This window comes from Labrus bergylta, chromosome 6, assembly GCF_963930695.1.
Source record: "Labrus bergylta chromosome 6, fLabBer1.1, whole genome shotgun sequence".
Lineage (NCBI taxonomy): Eukaryota > Metazoa > Chordata > Actinopteri > Labriformes > Labridae > Labrus > Labrus bergylta.
The window spans coordinates 12,297,232-12,322,805 of record NC_089200.1 but is presented as its reverse complement, the minus strand read 5'-3'; the positions used below and the strand labels follow the sequence as shown (position 1 = coordinate 12,322,805).

Genomic DNA, 25,574 nt, shown 5'->3' with positions numbered 1-25,574 from the left:
AACAAAACTTATACTGCTATTTAAATGAGATTCTTTGTTTGTTTGTTTTTCGGAGGGAGAATGCTTTTACAATTAGGGTTTCTGTATTGATCTAGATGCTGACGTCTCATCATCATTACGCAACGTGCCCATAGACTGTGGACGTGCCTCGCGTCTCACTTTGACGCTGGAGTCTTCCGAAGCCACGCCCCCTCGCCGTGTGAGCCTATCACAGCCCGGCAGATTTAAACACACTGACTGATTCGAGAAGACAAGGGGATCGAGCGGGGCGGGCGGAGCCACACAAACACACTGCGCTCTACTGTTTAACCTAACCTGGCGGAAAAAGAAAAGCAAAACATCGGAGCTATTACCTCCATTACAGCGGACCAGTTTCTAGTTTCATGTCTGTAAGTTCCATTTGAAGAAAAAACAATGAGACTTAGGTCTCAAAGAACCGTCGAAACTTGCTGTGAGTCGCCGCGGAGGAGCCGCCGCCGACGGGATGACAAAGCGACCCCGAGACGAGCGCACCTATCGAGGGACGAAAGCCCAAAGCTTCAAAGAAAGGTAACACGACGATTACTTTCAGCCAATACTCCTGTAACAGTCACCGTCGCTTTATATGTTAGTGGTGATAATCGCTGTAGTGACCTCATTCAGTGCTTACCGTTTCCGGTTCCTCTGTAGGTAGTGTGAGCTAGGCCACACACACACACACACACACACACACACACACACACACACACACACACACACACACACACACACACACACACACACACACACACACACACACACACACACACACACACACACACACACACACACACACACACACACACACACACACACACACACAACAACACGGTAGTGATTTTAGTGTTGGGACAGTAGGGGGCCTCTTGACTTTGTTTTGTGTTTGCTGTAAACGGACAACGTGAGTTACTTTGTGTTTACTGTCACTTCACTAGTATGAAGAAGTCAGGGTAGCTTTGCAACAAGTAGACCCCCCCCCGTCCTCATTATCTCCCCCTGTAATGCTGTGCCAGGGGCAGGCAGCTCGCCCTGTGACGTTTTGTCTGGAGGAGGATTTAAAACAGCACAGTTGCATGTGAGTGAGAGGTCCAATGTAAAAAGTAGGTCATCAGGACTCACGCATGCAGACTGTTTAACACTCAGGACTGCAGCATGTCTGCTGTTTATGCTGGCCCCTATAAAGACCTTAAAGTCTTTTTGTTGTCCAGCCAAATGAGTTGCAGCCAGAATATTGGAAATGTGGCAATTCTTTGTCTTTTTAATCAGGTTATTAATGTACATTAAAAAAAAATCTTGAGGTCAAACATGACTTTTGACCCTTATTTGGAAGTTAAGGTACTCTGCCTTTGCATTGCCTGTACAATAATAAGGCGTCATGCCAAGGCAAAAGGCATTAACTTCCATTTGATAGCTCCCTTGGTTGCTGGTCACTATATTAAATCAGTATATGATAATAATGATAACATGAAATCTAGTGATCATGGCACGGTTAAGTGCCATATGACAGATATTAAAACAAAAGCATAACACCTTAACTCCACTGCAGTGAAACAGTAACTTCACTTTGATCCGCAGCAAAACGAAGACAGAAGACCTTAACTCAGTTTGAGCGTTCTTTCAGCTGTAATACAAAGGCAAAGACCCCGATGAGTGAAGTTACTGCACTCTGCCTTGGTTTTCTCGAGGGCTTTTGGAAGTTAAGGCAAATACAGCCTACTATTTTCTCAAAAAAGAACAACACAATTGACTCAAGATATTTGTCCACATGTTAAAGCACATCTGTAATGTTCCAAAAATGACAAAAACTTTTTTTTTTTTTTTTTTAAATTGAAGTTACTGCCTTTTGCCTTTGTAGGGCAGTATAACTCAGTGAGCTTTTTGTCTTTGATGTAGTGGAATTATAGAAAAACAAACTAAAGTAATATACATTGGATGGACAGCAGAGACAGTTTCATATTCCAAACAAGGTTAAAGAGACGTTCTGGTACTGGTTTGTAGTTAAGCATTTGAATAATAGGATAAAAGTCGTGTATGTATGTTGATATCAGTATGTTTTTGCAGCTATTAGGCTGATTAAGTGAAATGGCTTTGCTTCTTTAAATGATTAGTTTAGCATTCAGGTGAATGTTTTACCCTTCAGTAATTAAAATTTATGTAAGATACAACTCCCCAGTTTATATATGACGATATGTTGAGGAGAATAAAACATTCTCAGTCTATTCATCTCACTTTTTTATTTGTATTTCAGTCAATCTAACTTTAACATAAATTGTTAACACTGCAACTTGTTCAAAATGAATTGTGCAACCCCTTCAGCAGTAAGAAATGTAAAAAGCATATCTAAAATATCTTATTAAAAAAATCAATACTTGGCTGCCTTGCAAACAAAATATCGCAATACTATACTGTATTGATTTTTTTACCCCACCTCTACAATTTATTGAGTAAAATTATGGAATTGTCAAGAGAGAGACTTACATTGCTGTGTAAACACTCGACAATTCAAAATGTTTTATGTCAAGAAAATATTTGCCCATTATGAGGCAGAAGAATGACTGTATGTTGAAGTTGATTGGATTGAATTGGTCAGCTCTTAAAGTTGACCTGAATGATTTGTTTCTTTTTCCTATGTTAAGCGTGTGGTGGATTGTACTCACACGATACTCATGCAATTGTAAATGTATTTAAGTGTTTTAGAAAAAAAGAACTACAATAGTAGTACAAGAATTTTTTTTCCCTATTTACTTTTTCCTTGTACAAACAAAGGGCAGGTTTTATCAGTTCATCTTCCTCCTGCACCTTTTCATTCCTTGTAAAGGCAAAAAAATATTTTTCTACATTGTAGGACTTAGAAGGAATAAAATGAAATAAACTAGAAAAGCCAGCTTTTGGAAAATTTGGAGGAAATAAGGGCATTTCTTTCCAATAGTTAAAAATGATTTTACTTTTTGCTGTGAAGGATGATGACACCTTGGAAAATGACCCTCACCAATCAGATGACGAAATTCCGACACTTACAAGGCGGGCTTGCGGTCGGCCCAGGAAGAGAGCAATGGCTGTGGATGATAGAGAAACAGGTGATTTTTTTTTTTTGCAGCTCCAAATTATACTCAATAATGCTCATTATAAGTTTTCACAAGAAGTTTTTTCTGGATGTGATACCTTACACTGTTCCCTGCGATTTAAAAATAAATAAATATATTTTTTAATGACAGATATGGCCTTCAAGACTCCAATCATGCGCCATGAGCGCATTCTGTCAGAAATCGACCCTGTGACCCCACAGAACACAACAGCAAGAAAAATCTACTCCCCCATCGTGCGTTTCCTCACACCCAGCAAAGAGAGTGAGTACATCTGTAACTGTGATTCTGTTTTCTATATGGTTCTTAATGAGGACCGACATGTTTGGATGCAATACTTTAAGTTCTGTAGGAAACCTTCTAGATTTGTTTTTATCACTTTTATGTTTTGGGGACAATAGCAATCTATTTTCTGATTTTTTTCATTTTGTTGTGACTGAGTGTCTGGTGGAGTTTACTCACTTACCAACCAAAGTATAAATGACCAGCTTCTCTCTGGGGGGGGGCTTGTGGTTAAATCCCACCCTGGCTTCTTAATACAGAACGACGAATGTTAAACTGTTAAAACGCTCAGCAGTCATTAATGTGGTGAGCGGCTGGTTGGTATCTATTTCATTTAAGGGGACTGTGTGTCCTGTGTGAGACACTTGAGTTACTGTTATAGTCAGAAACTATAATGATGCCGTGAACAGATTTAGTAAACAAGGTTCTCTGTTTGGGTTGTGGGTGAGAGGCTCATTTCACATCTCTTTTAAAGTTAGCTGCATGAAGGGAAAAAGTATACACTCTTCCATTAAGTTTGGTCAGATCACATATTGAGGTGTTATTTTGCATAATAAAATGTATTTTAACATTTAGAAGAAACATAAAACAAATTGATTTGGAGCCTCTCAACAAGAGACAATTTTTACACAGTTTATTATATTGAGGCAAACGTTGGCTGAAGAGGAAGATAGAGATCTATTTTACAAACTGTTAAAACATCATGTTTCCCTGGTTGATCAGAATCCATGTTGCTAACAGCTTATAATGTTTTTTCCTTCCAGATGTGAAATGTGTAGGTACGGGAAACAACGTGTTGATGAGCCCTGAACAAGGAGTCTTTGGCTTTGGCTCCATAGACCTTTTGGCTGGAGAGGAAGATGAGGACGTCTTTAGTCCGTACGTTTTAAGCCCCTTTCTGGCATCGAGCTCTGTGTACTTTAATCTGATGGTAACATGTTTGTCTTGTTTGTATAAGTTGCCTGCCCCTGATCTCACTTAGTTGCACACTTTCAACACAACAAAATCTAAACTGAAATGAGAACTAAAGCAAAGGCAGCCAAACATGGGGACATATGCAAAGACAGATGTACCGGTAATCTACATCCAGCACCATCCTCCATCCCTGTAATACATCTTCTCTAATTTAGAGACATAACGTTTGTTCTGACAGTAACACTAATAGATCATTTTATCATTTAAATGTTTCATGTCAGTATGAGTAAACCTCTTCTGTGTCTGTGATTATTTCTTCTTCTAATATAACAGCCATATTTATTTCTCTTTCAGCTTTAACTTCATAAAAAACGTACCTCTGCAGTCTCAACACTCCCGACCAAAACTCCTAGATATTCCCCCGAAAACCAGGAGCACTCCAGAGGCCACGCTGGTGGTTGACCTGGTGAGTTGAATCCTCTGCATTTCGCTTTTGCTTGAACTGAACCCATCTGTCTTGAAAGATGTATTACTCTTGACACTGTGAGACAGGAGTGTTGAGTTCACGTAGAGCTTTTGGCTGAGGATATTGTTCCAGAGTTAACTGTAGAAGCTCATGTTTTAGTTTTTTTTAGGTAGTAACATTGATCTGTGTCTCTGAAGGAGGAGACGCTGATGTTCAGCTCTCTGAATGAGATCGAGGGGGCGGAGTACACCTTCTACACAGCGTTCCAGGACCACCAGTACAAGGTAACCACTCACTGATCACATGGCTATATAGGTGGTGAAGAGAGTGAAAGGTTGATAGAAGAACCACTTGTGAATGTCTGTCCTCGACAGCAGTGGTTCTCAAACTTTTTAGACTGCGTACCACCTCCGAAAATATTTGGCTCTCCAAGTACCACCATTATGGCAGACGTTAAAATACACTGTAGGCCTATTTCTACACACTTTTCATGCAGGAGGCAAATGTATTCATAAAAAGACTGTTGGCAGCCACGCTGTAGGCCTACTAAGGGATAGTGCTAGAACTGGCACTTAAACGCCACACAACTCTGACATTTGCCCAAATGCCCAAAAAAATTGCAGAACAATAAAAAATGACAACTTTATACCAACAACCTGTTTTAGAAAATTTAGTTTCCAGTGTTTCCCACACAAAGACGATACCTGGGCCCAAGTATATTTACGACCTGTTCTTATTTAATTTTTTATTTATTCATAAAATGTCTGCGTGAGAGAGAGAGAGAGAGCTACGTGCAACCAGAGCCACTGTATTATAAGGTTACGCGTTCAACATCGCAAAACTCCCTTTTCAAAAAAAATCCCTCTCGACTCCTGCAGAGAAATAAAACAGCAAAAGAGAGCAGAATCACATCAGCTTCAGAGCCAGAGAGAGGGGGAGCGATCAGGTCCACCGGCCGTACACTCTTGTTCAATGTATCAAAACTGAAGCTTCTCCTCTCTCCGTTTTAAAAATGTAAATGAACAGCTGCTTGCAGCCGATTCTGTTCTGAACTCCAATAAATAACAGAATATCTGTTAATGTAGGCCTACAGCTGTTTGCTGTTGATTCAGTACTGAACTCCTATAAATCATGGAATATCGAGTGGAACTTTTCGCACTCCTGGTGTTTATGTCTGCGCGCGAGCATAAATTCAGCAGATTAAAGTTGTTTGTTGCCAAAACTAGATTAATTTAGAGGGGAAAATACATTTGATATAAATATAACCCAATAGATACAAGACAGATAACAGACCGTTTATTCCCGCTGGACAGGACACCTAAAAAAATAATTACAATTTGGGGAAAAATAAAGAGTATAGCCACTTCTTCAGCCACCACTACACCGCTGGCTTCAAGCAAAAGTCTCTTCAATTGTTTATTTTTTCTTCTATCCTCTCTGTGATTAACAGGTGCACATGATCCTACGGCCGCATGTCAAAGAGTTTCTTCAGGCTATGGCTAAAATCTATGAGGTACGTCTTTGTCTGGTATAGAGTTAGAGCATCGGGTGTCTATTGGTCCGGTGCTTGTTTGTGTGTGTTGTGAGGTAATATACAAATAATAATGAAAAGTCTTAATTTCCACTTAAATTTTTCCTTAACTTTAGTTTTTAAAACTCTTTTTTATTTGTGGTCTCGTGATGCATGTTGAGTTCTAGTTTGTGGTCCCAGCTGCTGTTTGTTTTCTGTTGCAGCTGTTTGTTTACACATGTGCAAAGAAGGAATACGCTGAGAAGGCGCTGAACATCCTGGACCCGCAGAGGAAACTGTTTCGGTAAGTTTAGTTTACATGAGTGTTTAATGAACTCTGAGTTTGACCGTTAGTTAGTCAGACTCGTTCACTCAGTGTTAGTCTGCTGCTGCTCTCTGACCACCACGCTTACCTCTGCAGATTGTGTCAAAATGTCAAACAGTCTAATTGTGATTGTACCATTCATTGGTCAGATTGGATGTTTTAAGGTCACGGCCAGGGGATTTATCTGACTGTTATCATGCAAGGAAGAATGGATGAAAACAATTACCCTAAAATCTGGAATATAAGTCACACCGGTATACTTGCTGCCCGACTCCGCTGGTCACTCATTAGGTTCAATATGGGAGTCATTCGATCATAAGAGCACTCCACAAGAGTGACAACAACTTACCACTATTTGATTATGACCTCATGTGGGTGAAAAGATGTTTAAGTAGTGCAGCAAGACTGCTTTGTGTTGCTCTGTATCCCAGCACGCAATACACAATGAATGGGGAGGAATTTTCAATTGCTGTCATGTTGCATGCAGTGTGTGATGGTGGCGGCTGCGCTCACTGTAATGAAGGGGTGTGTGTCAGCGTTTTATTCTGGTATATTGATCACACCGGTGTAAAAGAAGCAGAGAACTTTTTCAATGAAAAAATTGGTATTTAAAGTGGGTCTTATACACCAGATTTTACAGTAACTACATTTTTGTATTAAATATGAAGTAAAATGTAGTTCTGTAGTAACATTTACACCATGCTGGTTTACACAGGGTTATGTAAATATTTCTAACATGTTGATGATGTCCCTGGTAGACATCGTCTGTATCAGGAGGACTGTGCCTGTGTTCTTGGTCACTACATCAAAGATCTCAGCGTGCTGGGAAGGGACCTCGCCAAGACGGTTGTTCTGGACAACGCCCCCCACACATACCCATACCATGTAAGCATCATGGAGCTGTGATTTAGCTGTCACTTTAACATCTAACTTTGTGTCACTTTCATTACTTGTGAAGACTGGGATGTTGTTATGCTTGTAGTCTTCATTTCAGCAAACCCATTGAAAAGAACTGAACGAACCAAAAGTCTTTGTCCGTCCCTCGATAGTTTATTTTCTGTCCGACCAGCTGTGCAGTGACATGAGGAGAAATAAAAGGCCTTTTAATTCATTAAAGGGTTTTGTTGATTTTTCAGCTGATGAACACGATTCCAATCAAGAGCTGGTCCGGAGAGTCGGAGGACAGAGATCTTCAGAAGCTCATCCCCTCCATGGAGAAACTGTCTGCAGCAGTATGTCTATATTTCAGTTTGCAAATCACATCCCTGATTACTGAACTAGTTGTTGCAGGCCTAGTACAAAACCAGTGACTGGTGGATAATAATGAGCAGTTGAATATGAAAAAAAAAACATAAGTAAAAGTAATCCATAAACCCCTTTTTATTGCAGATTTTAAATCTGAGATAAAACACTGCTAATGGACAATGTAGTTGAATTTGTTTTCCCCTAAAATTCAACTTTAGTATCAGGAGGAATGTGTCTGCTGTGCTGAAGAGTTGATCCATGAAAATATAGAAGTGTGTCGCTGTAATTTTTAATGAACCACTTAAATCCTCACATCGTGAACAGTGCAGCCGATAGATTCTCATCGTTTTAGCAGACATTCAGCTGCGGATCAAACGGCTGATTATCTGCAGCAGCATCTGCCGGCTTTCTTTCCAACCCAGGTTCATCATTCTGTCTGAAAATCTCTTGCTGTGTTTTTTCAGGAGGATTTTCGGGAGGTGCTGAAGAAGAGGAAGGATCACTTCCACAGGCTGCTGTCAGAAGACTAAAAGGACCCCCCCCCCCCATCCCCCTCCTCCCTGTAAATACTTTGTGACTTTCACAGCTAATGTTGGCTTTTTTTTTAATGCTTTGGCTAAAAGCAGAATCCAATTTGAATTAGCGGACCTGAAGTCTGACCTGCTCGTCCTCCCTGATGACTTGAAAAGACGGCAGATCGGTATTCCAAACATGCTGCTGGTCGTTCATCACCAAACCCCAGTTTTTCGGAGACTCATTCCACAGGGCAATAAATGCCTCCCAGTCTATGTGTAAATATACCAAACCAAACTCACCACGTGTTGTTTATATTCCTCTAATTTTAATTTATTGATTACATGGCTAAACATAAGGCAATCTGTATATTTTGAATATTTTTTTATGCAATAAAATGATCCTATGATGTAAAGGAAAACAAAAAGCTTTTTCATTTATTTTCTGTACTTAGTGTATAATACGTTTCAATAAAGTGTGAACAAATCAGAGATGCATCAGAATAAAATCATATTTCTATAAAAATAAAATAAATATTTTATATATTTAAACTTCTATCAGAGCTCATGTTATGGTGTTATTTTGCATAGTCTGCTCATGTGGACATCCTCCTTAGCTTTTTAGCAGAGCTTGTATGGCGTCGCGTGCCAAACGCTGTTTTTTTTTTTATTTCCTAAAGAAGATTCTCTTTCCTGGGGCTGAAAAAATAAAACTCATCACTTCCTGTGCAACAGGAAAGAGCCACCAGTGTGATAGAAAAGTGAATGGAAAAAAGATGTGAGACATGGGAGGGATCACTTTCACCCTTTCTCTTTTTGGAAGAATTATTTCGTGCAAAAGTTTGCGACCAGCTTGGGAATGAAAATGAATATTGTAGGTTCACTATACAAAGAGAAGGACTGAAAATGATAAATGACCGTGTTAAAATCAAAATGAAAATAACATTGACATGAAAACAGACACAATTTAAACTAAGCTAAGTGTTCATTTATATTTCATGAATGTTATAATCTATTGCCACTTTATGAAAGATAGTGTAACTACCGACTTATTACCACAACAAACAAAGAAAGCATTTGATGGGGATGTTAAAAGAAGCTAAACACAATTACAACAATACAAACCTAATCTTCATTGGTTGATTTTGACATACAAAACTGTCAAAAAGGCACGCAAATCCGAGAAAGTGAAAGTACTGAGTGCTGGACAAAAAACATCCAAACAAAGTACTGAGTCGGCACACCAGAAGCTGCTCCAGTTAAATAGAATTTAATGGAATATCACATCAGACATTTTTGTTGATTTTGAAATACACAATTTATTAAGAATATTTGATTTTACATATCTTTGATTTTTATCAGTAGAAAAAAAACATGTTAAAAGTAAATTAAAAAAGCTCTCATCTATAAATGTGTGCTTTGATATAAATATGAATATAACATTTAAATACAGTCCAGTCTTTGTACTGTTATCCTGTATCTGAGTATTACTGATGAGGTTTAGTTTAAGTGTAAATGTTTGCTGTCCTGTTTAGATAAACTCCTGGTTGTTAATGTTGAATGTGAAGGTAAACTGAGAGAAAGTGCCTCCTCCTCCTCCTCCTCCTGCTCCTGCTTTATTTGCTCCATATGGTGTTTGACATGGTACCCAGGAAGGGGGGGAAAACACTCCTGTGTGGGCGGAGAAAAAAGCCTAGTATTTTGTCCGTCTTGAAATTTGATTCAGAAGTTCAGGATCCCTGGAAGACAAAAGCAAACGGAGGGGGAGGGAAGAACGGCGGAGAAGGGATTTTTTTTGTTTTTACGCTACTGCGAAAAGAGTTGAACTCATCAAATCTGGAAGTGCTTCGACCAAAGTAAGTCAATTTACACGAGGCATGTTTATAATAGAATACCTTGAGTTGAAGTTAAATAAACTCACATTTTTCTCTGAAATCTATGTGTTAACTTATATGATTCCTGCTGAATGGCCATAAAATATAAGGTTTCAGGGCTGCTTTACGCACAGAGTTAACGCGGACTCGAGCGCTTTTTTTTTTCTTTCTTTGCGTCCTTTGATCCATCTATCAACAAATTAGGTATTTCCTGCAGCCCCCCGAACTATTCCAGACAACACCACACTTTGTGGATGGAGAATTTTTAATACAAACGTGTTTGGTAGAGTTGCTCAGCAGTGGGAGAAAAGCTCAAACAGCACATTGCCCCCTATACGCGCGTTTCCACATCCACGCCAGCTCTGATAACCACGAAGATTTATTCCCCTCCGACCTTAAAAAAAAAAGAGCGCGACGCCTCCGGTAATTGCGCTCTATACATGGTAAAGTCCACAACTGTTTGGAGAAAGATCCTCGCGGTCGATTGTGTGTGCCGACTCTGCGCCATCGTTGGATGTAAGCCAAAAAACATTTAGAATAAAATGCTGCAATTCTAAGAGCAGATGTTAATCAAAGTCTCTGACTGAAAAAATAACGGCACACAAGCAGAGGTGTATCACATGTAGACTAGATCTTAAGCCTTTTACTGTAAGATCCATTTCACAGCAGTGGTCACTGAAGAATTCAGAACATGTAAATAAGGAAAAGCTGCAACAGATTCTACTCTCTGCACTTTCTTTGACAACTGTAAGAATCTTCACACAAGTGAATAGCTTGTGTTAGTTTGTGTTATGTTAGATGGATCATTTTCACTTTGTTGAACTAAGTCTGGGAGAAGCTTGTTTAATTGCAGGGCAGTTCAGTCAATAATGTATCATACATGTAGTTTAAAAGGGAAGTACTCAAGTTATATTTGTACTTCATAAAGTCCATGAGTACTTTCCATTAGATTGTTCTATTTTTGTTAAATATTCAATATATTGACCTCTACAAGTCTACTAATTTAAAGCAAGGGGAATACTGGAAATCTTCCACTTTTATTGGGTATAGCCTAACAAATCTTAAAATACTGCAGTAAAATCCAAGTATCAATAAATGTATCTTTTGCTGGTTCAAAGTCTTGACTTTTTAAAGCTAGTAACTTTTGAACCAGTTGGATTCTAGTGGAAGCAGATGAATCTTTGCCATCACTAAGTCCAAGACAAATTTCCCTAAGGGGACAAAAAAATCTTATCGTGTTGTATAACCTCCAGCCCAGATTGCAGAGGTTGTCTGAATTCTTATTTTTAGGATTAACACATTTTGATTAAAGAAATAGTTCAGGACTTATTTGTTTAATTTGTAAATAAAAGATAAGGAATGTATACCTCTCTCAGTTAGCTTAGCTTAGCACAAAGTCTGAAAACAGGGAAAAAGCCATGCAGCTCTCACACAAAGGTGTGAGGATCCTATAAGACCCATTTCAGTTGGCTGATTGTATTTGTCAAATCTGTACAGAAAGTACAGCTCCTCAATCGTATATTTAATTTTGTTCTTATTGGTTTCCTGTTTGAACTTTTAATACCAAGGTAAGCTACCTGTCAACTGGTTTAAGTTTCATATTAACATGAGAAGGGCTGCAATTTTCTCAACTTAAAGGAGAGAAAATAAGCTTACTTTGCGAAGCTAATCTAAAGGGCTGATAATTATAATTTGATATATTCAACAAACAAACATGAGAGTTGTATTGTGTGACAAGGTAGCGAATAAGCCAATTTCCCAAAACATCACACTTCTTTAATTGATAGCGGTCAAAGCATGTTGGTTTTTTCTTCATACAAATTTTTCATAGAATGTGAAGGAGCTTGACATCATGAAGGAGTCCATTAGTGACAACATCCACCAGCTCCAAGATGTGGACCCCAACAGGCTCTCCTTTTTTCCCTTACTGGACATGGAGCACATTATCTGTACAAAACCGAATAATAACTGTTCAAACCTGCAGGCACAGTCACCTTGCAGCAGAAAAAAAAACTCAATACAATGATTATTGAGCCACTACAGATATGAATTCACATTAACACTCGTTTACTTTAATCCAAATACGCCCTGTTTCTACCACAGCATAGCCAGTTTGACATCACTCAACATGAAGCAACAGTAAAGTTTTGGTTTGAAGGGTTTTTATTTGCCTTATATGGACGGTTAAAGCTTTTCTTGTAAAAAGCAAAAAAAAAATGTGTTACCAGAATGTTAGCAACATACCTTTGAAACAGAACTCACAAACAGTGTTTGGAAAAAGGTTACAAAAGAAGGGTTCAACTCATAAATGAATACACCGTACTCCTCCAACTAAGACTTCCAAACGACCTTAAATGCTCTGTCAGGGTTTGTGATGATGTGGCTGGTCTCTGCATTTTGCCACAAGTGCCACCAGAAGTTCAAAAGCAAGTGAATTATTGACTCTATTTTAGTTTAAGGAAAGATGAATCACTGTTGGTTTTATGGTAAAGTTGTGTACTGATTTGGTTTCTTTGACACTATGGAGGCTGCGGGGGGGGGAGTTACTGCCCTGTGTGACCCTGGTTTTGGTGTTTTAACTTTCTTCTATTCTGGTTTCTGTCTGAACCTCTTCCTGGTCTCCTCAGGCAGTGTGACTATGAGCATCTCGGGGGTTCAGGCCACAAACCGGCAGAATGTGAAGGAGCTTGACAGCATGAAGGAGTCCATCAGCGACATCATCAACCAGCTCCAGGACATTGACCCCACCAGGCTCTCCTTCTCCCCTTTTCTGGACCTGGACACTCAGATCTCCATGGCCCCTGTATCAGACAGTCCTGAGTCATCGGTGGAGGAGTTACACTCATCCTCCCACTCCATCTCCGGCTCCCAGCATTCACTTGAACCGCCACCAGCATCAAATCCTTCAAAGGGTGAGTTATTACTGCAGTCTAGTCCAGACCCAAACCAGAGCGAGTTAAGACAGAGTCAGGACTGATTAACGCAGAGCAATTGCTGATTGGCTCAGCTCATCTCTTCTTTATTTTTATTTTTGTTTAGCCTTTTAGGCCTTTATTGTAGAGACATGACTGTGGATAGAGTCAGAAATCATGGAGAGAGAGTGTAGGGAATTACCTAAGCTGCTGTACATGGGGCACGCACATCAACCGATAGGACACCAGCGCCACACTCATATCTTTATAAAACTTCACTTTCAGGTCCCTAGAGGCTTCAGCCCCCAAGCCAACTACCAGTCATTTTTATTTTATGATACTATCTTGTGTTGAAGAAGTTCTAATCTTTTATGGTAGTTATCATGGTTTATATTGTGTTGATGTGGTGCTCCATTAACAGTTTTTTCAAGCCTCATAAACCAACCGAACTTAAGTCAACTTTTCCTTTTTCCTGTTATAATTAATTAGATATAATACGCTCGGCCTTTCTACTTTTAGAAGAAATCTAAAATGACCAAACAGTGAGGGTCAGGGCTAAACAAGACGCAGTTAAGCAAAATCGGCTTCACCTTATTTCTGTTTGTCAAGCGCTTCCGACCAAGTAACAGTAATTAAGGGGTCAGAATCATTTAACATCAAGAAAACTTTGTTGGCATTTGGTTCTCTATCTACACTGTTGCTTTAGGACAGAGTTGACTGAAAGTGTAAAAATGGTATCCCTGCAGCAGGTCTATCGATCAATGGTACCCACTTAACTGTGGCATGAAACCCAGATCTCTGCTTTGCCCTGTGTCACACATGCAGCGAGGGAATGACTGATGAGGGAGAGTTTGTAGGTCATTGCTTTCAGTAACTGGTTTTGGTTTCTGTATTAAAATGTGGTCTGGTTTGAACAGGCTCTGCTCCCTGCCACCAGCAGCCCAGAGACAACCTCCCGGAGGAGCCACGTGCAGATCAGAAGGAGGAGGGGGAGCTGGATCAAACTCTTTCCAGTCCCATCATCACATCGCACGATTTGGATACTACCACGGAAAACCTCATCGGCTTTCCAACCCCGGCCTCTCAGGGAGACATTCCCAATGGCACAGACACACCGAGATGGAGTCCAGAGTCCACCCATCTGGATTCGACTGTGGATGAGGGTCGACCTCTGATAGGCCCCCCGCCAGAGAGCGTGGAGCTGACTGTGTGGAGCCCAGAGGGGCGGGGAGAGACTTGTGAGGTCGCAGAGGAGGCTTCAGATCGGGGACGATGCTGCTGCCGCTGCTGCCAATGTCGGTGCTGTCAGAGTGGCCGAGTTCCCGCATTCCTCTCAGTCCTGGCCTCTCTTCTTTGTGCATCAGGGATCCTCTATGCACTCTATTCCTACGTCCCTATTAAACCACCTGACTATCCTGACACACCGAGCCGCATCGTCTTCACCCTGTGCTGCTGTGTGGTGGCGGCTGTCCCCATCCTACTCGGTAAACAACTGTACACTAATATTAAAAAAACAGCCAAATGAAAGATTGAGATTAAGATAGGATTTTGTTTGTCTGGCCGCCTTGTCTAGGAATGTTTCAATGTCCCCTGTCCCCTTTAATTTTATACGCTTCAAACCTTTGTGCAGCAGGCCTCTGAAGAGAGAAGCATAGTTTCCCTCTGCAGCACATAGCTTTAAATGGAAACTACAATAAGAGGCTGGCTGGGTCTCTCCTCTCCCAGGCTGTGGCCTAATTGTTTTAGAATATTCAAATCACTTCTCAACCTGGGCGACCAGAGAGAGAAAGAGAGGGCGGGTGACATATAAATCCAAACTGACTCGTTCCTTGGGTTTTTTCCACTTCAATGACTATCGGAAATTGAAAAAGGTTTTAGAGACAACAGTTTTCCACACTTCAAACAAGTGCTGTCTGTATCTGGAGTCAGTTGAAATAGAAAAAAACAAACCTTATTTACCACCATTCTCAAAAAAGACGACACAAGCTGCATTAATTCCTTTTCATTTAAATTCATATTAAATCAGCATTAGTTATTTCAATCATTTCCTCTCCCCATCAAATACAATTTTCCTCAACTGCATTGCGTTGACAAAACGCAACGCAGTTGAGGAGAATTTGCATGAAGGCCATTCTGTTGGCAGAATTCAAATGAAGTTAAACAAAGAAGGCGGTGAGATGAGATAAAGCGCAGCTGGGAGAGTTGAAAATTGATTGTTGGACAAATGGTCATGTATCGAGATGCTAATTAATGTGTTGCTCTTTTATCACTCACAGCGATGATCATGGGTGCAATGTGCCAGTTCTGCACAGCCTCCTTTGATCTAACGGACTCAATTCCCAGACGACGGGCAGTGCAGCAGCTGTTTGTCAGGGCGTCCATGGAGCAGTTACTTCTCTACATCCTCAACCTTGTCGTCATGGCCACGTTACTGCCTCAAGACCAGCTGAAGTTGGTGCCGGTACTGGTTGCCATGTTTGTTTTAGGAAGGTGAGGCTAATACTTAATGAGGCTTCTTCATGACAGGCATACACAGATCACATCTAGTCACTTTAAAGAAAACAGTCCAGTAAAGATAAAATGATTTGGCTTCAAGAACACAGAGATGCACATGTTAAAGACTCAATATGGGGATTCCACTGCCATCAAAATAGCTCTTCAAACAGTTGTAATGCGTTCCCATCCTAAATGATTGCCTTAAAGTTATAGAACTAAGATCCAACAGAGTTAAAGAAGCCAGGCTAGATTACAACTTTTAGTAATTAAATGCACTCTGGCCGATACACGTCTGCCAAATGTTATGTCAATCCATCTATTTGTTGTTAAGTCATTTCATTCCAGACCACAGATTAAACGTATGCTGGCGCAAAAGCTAACATAATGCATCATCAAAGACAAAAAGATTTGTCCTCATAAGTATAAATGTCCATGCAGCCAGCAGTAATTGTGTTATTTTAGTATAGACCAAAGTGTTGGACTGAAAGACGAACACACCGCTAGTGTAGCTAAAAATGAACACAACCACTGTCATTAACAAAGCCGAGCAGAACATTTGGCAGTGTGTTATAACAGAGAAGTCCACATGAACCCAGCTTCATTTTACTCTCCTACCCGCTCAGTTTGTTGGAGCAGCATCCATGTCAGTACTTTCTTTCACTCAAAGACGATAGTTTAGTTTGTACTAAGTTCTGCATCAATGTGATTGACTACAAAAACTTGATGGGGGGGAAAACACCTTCACTTTTTAAATGGAAAAAGTTTGTGTTTGTCATCATTTTAGATTGTTTTTAAAGTAGGCTAATAGTTTAACTCTATTTTAAAATACATGTATTTGTTTTCTTGCCAAGTTGGATGTGAAAACCTGTCGCTATATACCTCATGTTATTGTTTTAAGCAAAGAGAACACATACTAGAGCAGGTAGACAGTTAGCTTAGCTTGGAATCATGCGCAGACAGCTAGCATGACCGTGTTATTACAAAAAACAACATCAACTCACTTTTTTTTACCTGCGGGTTAATTATTAAACTGGACTGTTTTTAGCTAGCTAAGAATCCAGGAAGTTAACGGACCCCGTTTCTGTGCTGTTTACCCAACTAGGCCTCAATCTGAGTGTGTCTACAGGTTTCCTTTAAGATATTTACTTTATTTATTGCCAAGCTCTACAAGTAAAATGCTACAGATATAGTCATGCACCAGTGTTAACAGTAATAGATAACAACACAGGGTTGCTGTACTTTCCTTAATGAAATCTTTAAATTCTAAACTTGATGGGAGAGATTCTACAATGTTGAAATGCTAATTTTACTTTGTGTACATTTCTAAATCCCTGCTGAAGTAGGGAGGGAGTTGTGTCAGTGAAGTTAGAACTTGATGTGATTTCCTGTTTTTTTTTTTTTGTTGTTGTTTTATCTCTCTGCAGGCTTGTTTACTGGGTCAGCCTGAATGCGTGCAGCTCTTGGCGAGGTTTCGGCTCCGGTCTGACCTTCTTCCCACTTCTGGCCATGGTTGCTCTCAATCTGTTCCTCATCTACAACCTGAATCTCAAAGAACCACTTCTTGGCTCTCAGGACATCCTCTATAACCAGGTCACCCCCTCTTCCGGGTCAGGGGAGACATCACAAAGTCCGAGTGGCAAACCAGACATCCCCACAGACATCCTGGACTCTCAGTGAGGAGGCAAGCCCAGCTTTTCTTCTTCGGAGAGGAGGAGATCTTTCTAAAAATAGTCCATTCCTGTGGTCTGCTGTTCAGCACAGCAACACACGCTGCCACTATAACCTCCAACGTCTGTGACAGTTTAACTTGCATTTCTGCCCCTCCTATACAGGACCTTTTTATGTGGATTCATGCTTATTATCTGGAACAAAAGAGCTCTTTCAATGCTTGTGTCAGAGACAGACTTTGAACAATGCTGTGGTCTTAAAACATTTGTCCTTTTAAGCTATTCCAGTGCCTATATTTAATGTTTGGAACTCTAAAGTACTTAAACGCTCTGTTATATGTGTGGCTGAATTTGTTTTGACCTTAAAACAACACAAGCAGCTTGAGTTGAAGGACTCTATTATTATTTTTAACTGTTCAAAAAGTTTGTACATGATGAAGACAAAATAAAAGCTGTTTGTAAAAGTCGACTTTCTTTTCTTTTTCCGGCTAGTTTTGAGTTTCTAACTGAGCAACTATTCCTGGAGAAACAACAGCATGCGTTTCCAGCACTGGGGCTGTCATTATGTGATAACACGCTCTCCATGTTCTCTGGCTGCTCTTCATCTCCACCCTGCGCTTGTCTGTGACTGCTGCTGCTGCTGTTTGAGGCTAGTTCATTTTGTGGTGCAAAACGAGGCAGATACCAAAACAGAGAGCTAAATCACGCTGCACTCGTTTTCTTTTGACAACTTAGTCAAAGGGTAGATTAAAGAGATATCCACATTATTTTAATTAAAGGCAATGCATTGGACTTACGGTATTTATCATGTCAAAAAAACAATATTTTTAGCCTGTAATCCTATAATTTACATGCTCTATCCAGTTTCATGTGAGAAAAGGTTTGGTTCTTTCAACCGAAGATCCAAGACTTAAACTTCTTTCTATCAACTCTGACAGAGTGCAAGAATGAAACCTTGTCTTTCTTTCAATATGGATTTCCTTCACACAAATTCAATACAATAAAAATACTTACAACAAGCCTTTCTTTTATTTTGGTAAGATGTGCACACAGGTGTCAAGAGTAATACATCTCAATGTATCTGAAATAGTAAACATGTAGGTTTATGAGCATGTAAAAAATCGTTTCATATCAACACTGAAATGCGAACAGTAGTGTATAAAAAAGGCTGTTTTATTTGTTTAAAACAAAAATGTTTAAAACGAGTGGCAGTATTATAAAAGCATTTGTTTAACAGAAAGTATAACACTCTACAATATGGGTACTTTTAATATAAAGTAGTTTCTAATTTCTTACTATTACCTAATGATCATTTCAATCACCATTATGTGATTGCTTAAAACTTGATAGATCCTCTGTTAAGGTATTCATATTTAAATTATACCTCATTCATTAGTTGATATAAATGGTTATCCTGATACCAGTTAGACATGTATTTGGGTTGATGCATAAATATATTTATTATAATAAGATAAAAATCTGCTTCTGTCAACCAGTTTGATAAAACATAAAGCTAAAAGAATATATTATTCTGAAATAAAGTCTTATGTAATGGAACCAAGGCAGTTTGATTGCAAATCAATCCAGGTAAAAAAGTATGCAGGAATAAACGTTCCTAAACAGGTTATGTATTAAGGTGTAAGGTAAACATGAATTCTTGATACATCCTGCATCATTCATACATTAAATCATCATGAATTGTACATGTGTTTAGTTCTACTGAAGTATGTTAATTGTGGACTCACTGAAAAATGTTTTCTACAAACTACATTCAGCACTACTCGGTATATCACCATACAACAAATGTCATGTTTCTATTCTTCAAATGTAAAACCATGAGAGTCAGCACACAAAATTGATCAAGTAAAGACTATTTAGGGCTATTGATATTACACATTTTATTAAAAAATATGAAAAGATATGTTGACAATATAATGCACACTAGATATAGATAAGTGTGTGTTATCATTGCTGAACTCAGGGCACCCTGTCAGGTTGACTCAAAGTTACATTCAACCAAAGCCAACTTATTTCTGTATTCAACAACTAAAGTAACAGAAAAATATTGGATACAGTATTTCCCCACAATGATTGTACTGACAGTATGAAAAAAGGCTTGGAAATAGCAATTATATTCTCATTTTGGGAGTTTAGATTAAGAGAAAATCTATCTCAAAAGCAAAAAGAACATTTTAGATTAATATCCTATAAAGATAAATGTAACTGAATGACGCAAATGTTATCCAATAGCACAAATGACAGTCAAACACGGTTAAATAAACCTACATACGGTATTAAAATAGACAACAATTTGACCTTCAGTGAAAACGGTCTTCAACAAAACACCAGCGCCCTCTGCAGCTCGCGCGCTTACAGCACAGGAAGCTGTGTGACGTAACTAAAATCTCAAAGATGGCGGCGTTAGCTGGTGAGTGATGTTTTGGAATAAGACTATACGCTATTACCTAAACTTACAGTGTTTTTTAATACTTGTGTCATTTCGAGAAGTCACGAGTCACGCTTGTAAAATGCTCTACCTCGTTGGTTGACTTTGTAGGAACTCGTGTTGGTGACTTTTAGTGAATGCGCACACTGACCTTGCTCCGCCTGCTTTAGCACGGTGGCTAAACAGGTTAGCTCACGTTTCTCTTACGTGAACTGCAGCTCCTGTAAATGTAGCAGAAGTCGAGGCGAAAGATGACATTCAGCCTACAAATGTCACGGCATCTTTTAAAAGACAATGTTTGGTGTTATATTTTATGTTCATGTGGGCTTGAGACCACACGAGCAGTCGTTTATGTTTGGATCAAAGTGGACCAGCTTTCTATTAGTGAGGCTAACTATGTAAATACTGCTGGAATAACCGAATATGTTCATCAAAATCACATCTTATTGTTGTGTTTCTATTAGGTCACCTCTGGTCGTTGAAAAAATAAACACCTGAAATTCTTGTTAATTCACTTAAATGACGATATATACCTTACCCTTATTTGATGCTTTTATTTTGAAAACACCTGAAATTCTTGTTAATTAACTTAAATGACAAATATATCTTATGCTTATTTGATGCTTTTATTTTGAAAACACCTGAAATTCTTGTTAATTCACTTAAATGACAAATATATCTTATGCTTATTTGATGCTTTTATTTTGAAAACACCTGAAATTATTGGTAATTTACTTAAATGACAATATATATCTTACCCTTCTTTGATGCTTTTATTTTGCAGCACCCCGTCTGGCTATGTTTGGCTGCTTCTCAACCAGGTAAAAACCATTTAATCCTGTACCTTGTTGTGAAACTAAATTGGATCCAACTCTGTACTTTGAGGGGTGAAGGTGTTTATCAATGTTACAGGGGTAGTGATGTTACAATGAATTCAACCTCACTGGGCAAAACATGCAGGAGAAATATTCCAAAAATATATATATTTATTTACACATCATACACATCATTCTCTAATCCAGGGGTGTCCAAAGTGCGGCCCGAGGGCCATTTGCGGCCCTTGAGGGGATTTTTTGCGGCCTGTGACTTCAAATGAAGAATCAGAAGTTTTTCAGGTCTTGATTAAGATTGGCACATTATCTTATTTTTATTCATGTTAACAAGGGCTGAATAATATTCCTAAAATAGAAAATGTTCAGTAACATGTATGTTGTTGTTGTTTTTTTTAAATCTACAGCTTTTACTATTTTCCACATTTTGTTGTAAACTATGAAAAAACAACGTATGCAAAGTTTTTTGCAAACAATCGGATTGTTGTTTCACCATTTAATGACCTGAGCTAAATGCAGAAAGCTTTTCCAAAAAAATGAACCACGTTACAGTCTTGATTCTGAGAAAAAAAAAACAAATAAAGTAGAACGAAGAAATCAAAATAATTGATTTCCTTTTGTTAAAGGGTTTCTTTAGCGAGCCTTTTGATTCTGATCTACAAAGCCTTACTATTTTTTCAACTATATTTTATAAAACAAATCCTGTGGCCCGCAAGCGATTCTAACGCGACAATTTTGGCCTGCAAGAAAAAAAGTTTGGACACCACTGCTCTAACCTATTGCTGTTTATCTGTTTATTGTCTGTAATTGTAATGTTATTTTTGAAGTGGGAATGTTTGATATCATAAAACAAAAACAAAATTAAACAATGTTCACTCAAACAGAAGTGCCTGACAGGCTGTGGAGTCTCTGTTTTGGCAACAGGAGCCTTCAGCCTGTGTGCTGTTTGGAGAGAACAGCCACGTTAATCCTTTAAGGCGTTGCTTAGTTTAGGAAGCTAAAAAAATCAAAACTTCCCACATAAAAATCTTTAAAACTGTCAACCATGCACAAGATCTTAAAATGGTGACAGTCCACACGACACTGTTAACATATTGACCTCCTGTGAACTGACTGTGTCTGGTTGTCGACTACTTTATTGGCTAATTTCAAATTTTTCTGATTTTAGAATATAATAAATTAACTTTCCAATTCCCTTTTGGGTCATTCAGTCTATCAAGTTTGAATCCTTTTCTTGCTGCAATTCTTCGTTTACATTTTCTCACCTGACCTGCTCTACCTCCTGAAGGCCTTTATCAGCGTTTGCTGTCCAGCAGAAGAGTTTGCATTGCGCAGCAAAAATAGAGAATACCACAAGGTAAGTTTAACAGCAGTACTCAAGTCACTAGAGTACCACATACACTAGACTTTAGTGCATGTATCCAAATAAAGACCAGAGACAAAGGTAACTCTGTGTACATACTTAAGATCTCCTCCAACCGACTGTTTCAGTGTGGTTCCAGTAAGAGAGAAGAGCACAGCGGTGGCAGCAGCCAAACCAGCAGCTGTAGCCAGCAGCAAGGGGGAGTATGTTATCACTAAGCTTGATGACTTGGTGAACTGGGCACGCAGGGTGAGTAGATAACAGTTATTAGTCTTTGCTAATACCCATTTAAGGTACACTACATGTTAATTTGTTGAAGATAATTGCATTATTGATTGCAGTTTCCAAACATGAAAATAAAATGAATTCCAATGTATGAAGAATTGTTTCGGGACTGTTTGGTGTTTGTCCAAAATGCTGCATAATTGTTGCAGTTTCATTAGGAAATTTCAATTAAGTCTTTCACCTAATTGCAGTTTTGCCTTGTGACTTTTCTGAGCTTAACACATGTCTGAAACCTTTTCTTAGTATGCCTTGTTTGCTGTTGAGGTTTATTTTTCACATTAGGCAAGGCAATGCTAATAGATGCAGCAGCACATGAGTCATTTTGAGTTCAGTAGCAATGCACAGTAGATGTCAGCAGTATAAGATACATTTGTTCAGTTTTGCTGACAAAACAATCCAGTTAGACGTTCATAAAAAAAAAACAAAGAGGTGTTGTCTGACTTTCTATGGCTTTACTTTCAAATGCAGCTCATGTATAGCAACAAGTATATCTATGCCAAAACCAGGATTCCAAACACTGAATGAGTCAGTGTAGCTAAATGATTCATACGGTCTATATGTGCTTAACAAAGAGTTGACGAGAGTAATGTTGTTTAGTGTATTCTTGACGATTTTGTGTATTATTGTTTTGGCGTTTTCTTGAATCATCCTTTGTCTGCTTCCTCACAGAGCTCTCTGTGGCCTATGACCTTTGGCCTGGCATGCTGTGCGGTGGAGATGATGCACATGGCGGCCCCTCGTTACGACATGGACCGTTTCGGAGTGGTGTTCAGAGCAAGTCCCCGACAGTCTGATGTCATGATTGTGGCAGGAACGCTGACCAATAAGATGGCTCCGGCTCTACGCAAGGTAGGGAAAGAGTGTGATGTGATAGCAGCTACTGGCACCATTTGATATTTAACAACATAGTGACTGTTGTAACTTGTGAAATGGAGGAAAAAAAAAAAAAGATTGAAAACCCTGTTTAAGATGGTTAAACAGTTGAGAGTGATCGCGCTCAGACATTTCTGTGTGCAGGATAGGAGTGCTGAGAACAGTATAGCTGTTTAAACGCAGGCGGGATTAAGACCAGTCTGGCATTGGATTGGTAGACTGGCACAAATCCTCCCTCCAGCAGAAGCACAGAGTCTTTGTTAGTCAGACATTATATAAGATAGAATGAACTGCGTCTTCTCTCCAACAGGTGTACGACCAGATGCCTGAGCCCAGATACGTCATCTCTATGGGCAGGTGAGTCAACTCCGGCTGATATAATTAGGTTACTAATAGTGTCATCTGTCCTGTATTCATGAATTCTCCACAGCTAATCTGACACTCCCCTCTTCCGAGATTCCTAAGTATTTGATGTGATTTTGTTTACTTCTGCTTTCTCCTCTCTCACTTAATAGCCAAAGCCTTATATTGGTAGCCAAAAGATTTTCATTACATTTTACACACCACAAAAGTTTAACTGAAAGTTAAAAACGGTATGAGTTCAGTCACTGTGTATCTTATTCTGCTTCGACTGTGCTGTAAGTAGAACGTTGTTTTCACTTTTGTGTGTCTGTTTCTTACTATATGGATGCAAAGTGATGTTCTAAACCTTTACATTATACTTTATAACAATATACGTATATCCTCATCATTTTCTTCTTACAGTTGTGCCAATGGAGGTGGCTACTATCACTACTCCTACGCCGTTGTCAGGGGCTGCGACAGAATCGTACCAGTGGACATTTATGTTCCAGGTAAACTTCACTGTGCAATATGGAAAAGATAAGATCCACTAATTTCATCTGCTATAAGAAATGCTTTATTTAAAAAATAAAAAAAAGTAAGTGTTCTTTTAACTTCTGGCAACACTTTGCACAAGACCCTTTTCTGTTTCAAGTGATTTCATACCAACATTTCTTCAGACTTCTCGAGACAAACTGTCTATTTGAGAGAATATGGAACCAATGCTTAGGTGTGCATATACTGTTGGCCATTTAGATTGAGTCCTAAAGCTGAAACTAAGTGCCTATGTTGGCAATTAGTCTGGATAACATGTAGAAACTGAAGTAGTAACATTAGTGAAGGTGATAACTGCTTGATTTTTTTGTCTTAGTCTCATACACAGACCTCTCCATACTGCACAGGACAGTCATCATTTGGCTGTGTTTCATAGGCCTCTGTACGGCCATGACTCTGTGAAGTGAAATTGAGTTTCTCCGTTATTTCCCCTCCTGTCCTCAGGTTGTCCCCCCACTGCAGAGGCTCTCCTGTACGGGACTCTGCAGCTTCAGAAGAAAATCAAGCGCGAGAAGAAGATGAGGATCTGGTATAGGAAGTGAATGTGTATATGTGTATCTGCTATGTAAATCTTGTATTTCTGGTTTTATTTGGAGCACTGCTCCTCCTCAATATAGAGCTTCAGTAACCAACTTCAATAAAATCATTGTGGTCATCATGTTCGCACATTATTGTTATGCCGCTTACTTTCAACCAAACACAGTAGTTGTCACTTAGTTCATTGTTTCTGCTCCTTCAATTCAGTTTGAACATCTGGAGACGTGCTGTAAGTGGAAACATGGAGAAATAACATAACTTTGATTTAAGTAGCCATGTGCATATTTATTCTTCCTATCAACCTCAATACTTCATTAGGGTAAGGGGGAAGTGTTATCCTGTATTATCTTCAATATTTTTCAATAAACTGAGCTCATGAAAGTACTTAATTTTTATGTCGGTCTTTCAACTTTGGACACTGAAGCATAGTTTAAGCCACTAGGGGGCTCCAGTGATCATCAACTCTGACCTCTACACATCTCTGTGTCGGTATGCTTTATTGTTATGATATTGGACCAAGAAAGCATGGTCTGCTAAATCACTTTAAAAATGTCTGTTAACAGCTCAAATTAAAGTAAACTAAATCAGCTTTGCATATTTAGAATTGTAATCCAGTTTTAATACTTCCGTATGCAGAGAGAGAGCAGAATAGTTTTTAAATATCTCCAGTAAGAATCAAACGACTCGTAGTCCTCTGTGCTGCTGAGCCTGTGATGGCTGTTCAGTATAAAAGTGATTGAATTATGACCGCCATGTAAACATAAATCATTTTCTCTGAGGGTTGGTGGACGTTAAAAGTTTTAAACCAGCATGTTTATGATGAGGCTGCAATTCTTATAATATGAAATTACATGAGATGAGAAGCAGAATGCCTGATTAAAAAATAAAATAATTCAGTAATAAAGCAAAATAAGTAACATTTACTTTTGTCCTTGTAAATACATTTCCAAATATTTTTTGTCTGAGATATGAACTCATCAAGAAAACTTGTCAGAGCTCTCTGGTGAGAAACTGTATGATGTCTAAATAACCCTAAAC

The 25,574-nt window shown here is 39.0% G+C and overlaps 3 protein-coding genes across 3 annotated transcripts; all 3 read left to right on the top strand.

Annotated features, from left to right (window-relative positions):
• The first annotated feature begins 250 nt into the window (after positions 1-250).
• Positions 251-8,912, top strand: ctdspl3 (CTD (carboxy-terminal domain, RNA polymerase II, polypeptide A) small phosphatase like 3). The gene is made up of 11 exons (XM_020656352.3): positions 251-549; positions 2,978-3,095; positions 3,234-3,365; positions 4,148-4,262; positions 4,653-4,764; positions 4,962-5,048; positions 6,215-6,277; positions 6,499-6,578; positions 7,358-7,484; positions 7,736-7,831; positions 8,309-8,912. Exons 1-11 carry the CDS (start codon positions 415-417, stop codon positions 8,372-8,374), a joined length of 1,131 nt encoding a protein of 376 aa, XP_020512008.2. The 5' UTR covers positions 251-414; the 3' UTR covers positions 8,375-8,912.
• Positions 8,913-10,042: 1,130 nt separating this feature from the next.
• On the top strand, positions 10,043-17,774 carry LOC110001287 (uncharacterized). The gene is made up of 5 exons (XM_020656757.3): positions 10,043-10,212; positions 12,858-13,142; positions 14,060-14,626; positions 15,419-15,632; positions 17,063-17,774. Exons 2-5 carry the CDS (start codon positions 12,869-12,871, stop codon positions 17,313-17,315), a joined length of 1,308 nt encoding a protein of 435 aa, XP_020512413.1. The 5' UTR covers positions 10,043-10,212; positions 12,858-12,868; the 3' UTR covers positions 17,316-17,774.
• A 1,897-nt stretch (positions 17,775-19,671) lies between these two features.
• On the top strand, positions 19,672-24,920 carry ndufs7 (NADH:ubiquinone oxidoreductase core subunit S7). Its single transcript, XM_020655295.3, has 8 exons — positions 19,672-19,733; positions 20,536-20,572; positions 21,870-21,938; positions 22,073-22,193; positions 22,899-23,078; positions 23,413-23,459; positions 23,868-23,956; positions 24,444-24,920. The coding sequence occupies exons 1-8, from the start codon at positions 19,718-19,720 to the stop codon at positions 24,539-24,541; spliced, it is 657 nt and encodes a 218-aa protein (XP_020510951.1). The 5' UTR covers positions 19,672-19,717; the 3' UTR covers positions 24,542-24,920.
• The last annotated feature ends 654 nt before the right edge of the window (positions 24,921-25,574 follow it).

Bases quoted from the DNA above. Each gene is read 5' to 3' on its own strand.
- ctdspl3 (XM_020656352.3), top strand. From the start codon at position 415: ATGAGACTTAGGTCTCAAAGAACCGTCGAAACTTGCTGTGAGTCGCCG. The intron at 4,263-4,652 runs GTACGTTTTAAG...TTTCTCTTTCAG, and splicing joins GATGAGGACGTCTTTAGTCC to CTTTAACTTCATAAAAAACG. The intron at 6,278-6,498 runs GTACGTCTTTGT...TTTCTGTTGCAG, and splicing joins CTATGGCTAAAATCTATGAG to CTGTTTGTTTACACATGTGC.
- LOC110001287 (XM_020656757.3), top strand. From the start codon at position 12,869: ATGAGCATCTCGGGGGTTCAGGCCACAAACCGGCAGAATGTGAAGGAG. The intron at 13,143-14,059 runs GTGAGTTATTAC...TGGTTTGAACAG, and splicing joins AGCATCAAATCCTTCAAAGG to GCTCTGCTCCCTGCCACCAG. The intron at 14,627-15,418 runs GTAAACAACTGT...TATCACTCACAG, and splicing joins GGCTGTCCCCATCCTACTCG to CGATGATCATGGGTGCAATG.
- ndufs7 (XM_020655295.3), top strand. The intron at 23,079-23,412 runs GTAGGGAAAGAG...TCTCTCCAACAG, and splicing joins TGGCTCCGGCTCTACGCAAG to GTGTACGACCAGATGCCTGA. The intron at 23,957-24,443 runs GTAAACTTCACT...TCCTGTCCTCAG, and splicing joins AGTGGACATTTATGTTCCAG to GTTGTCCCCCCACTGCAGAG.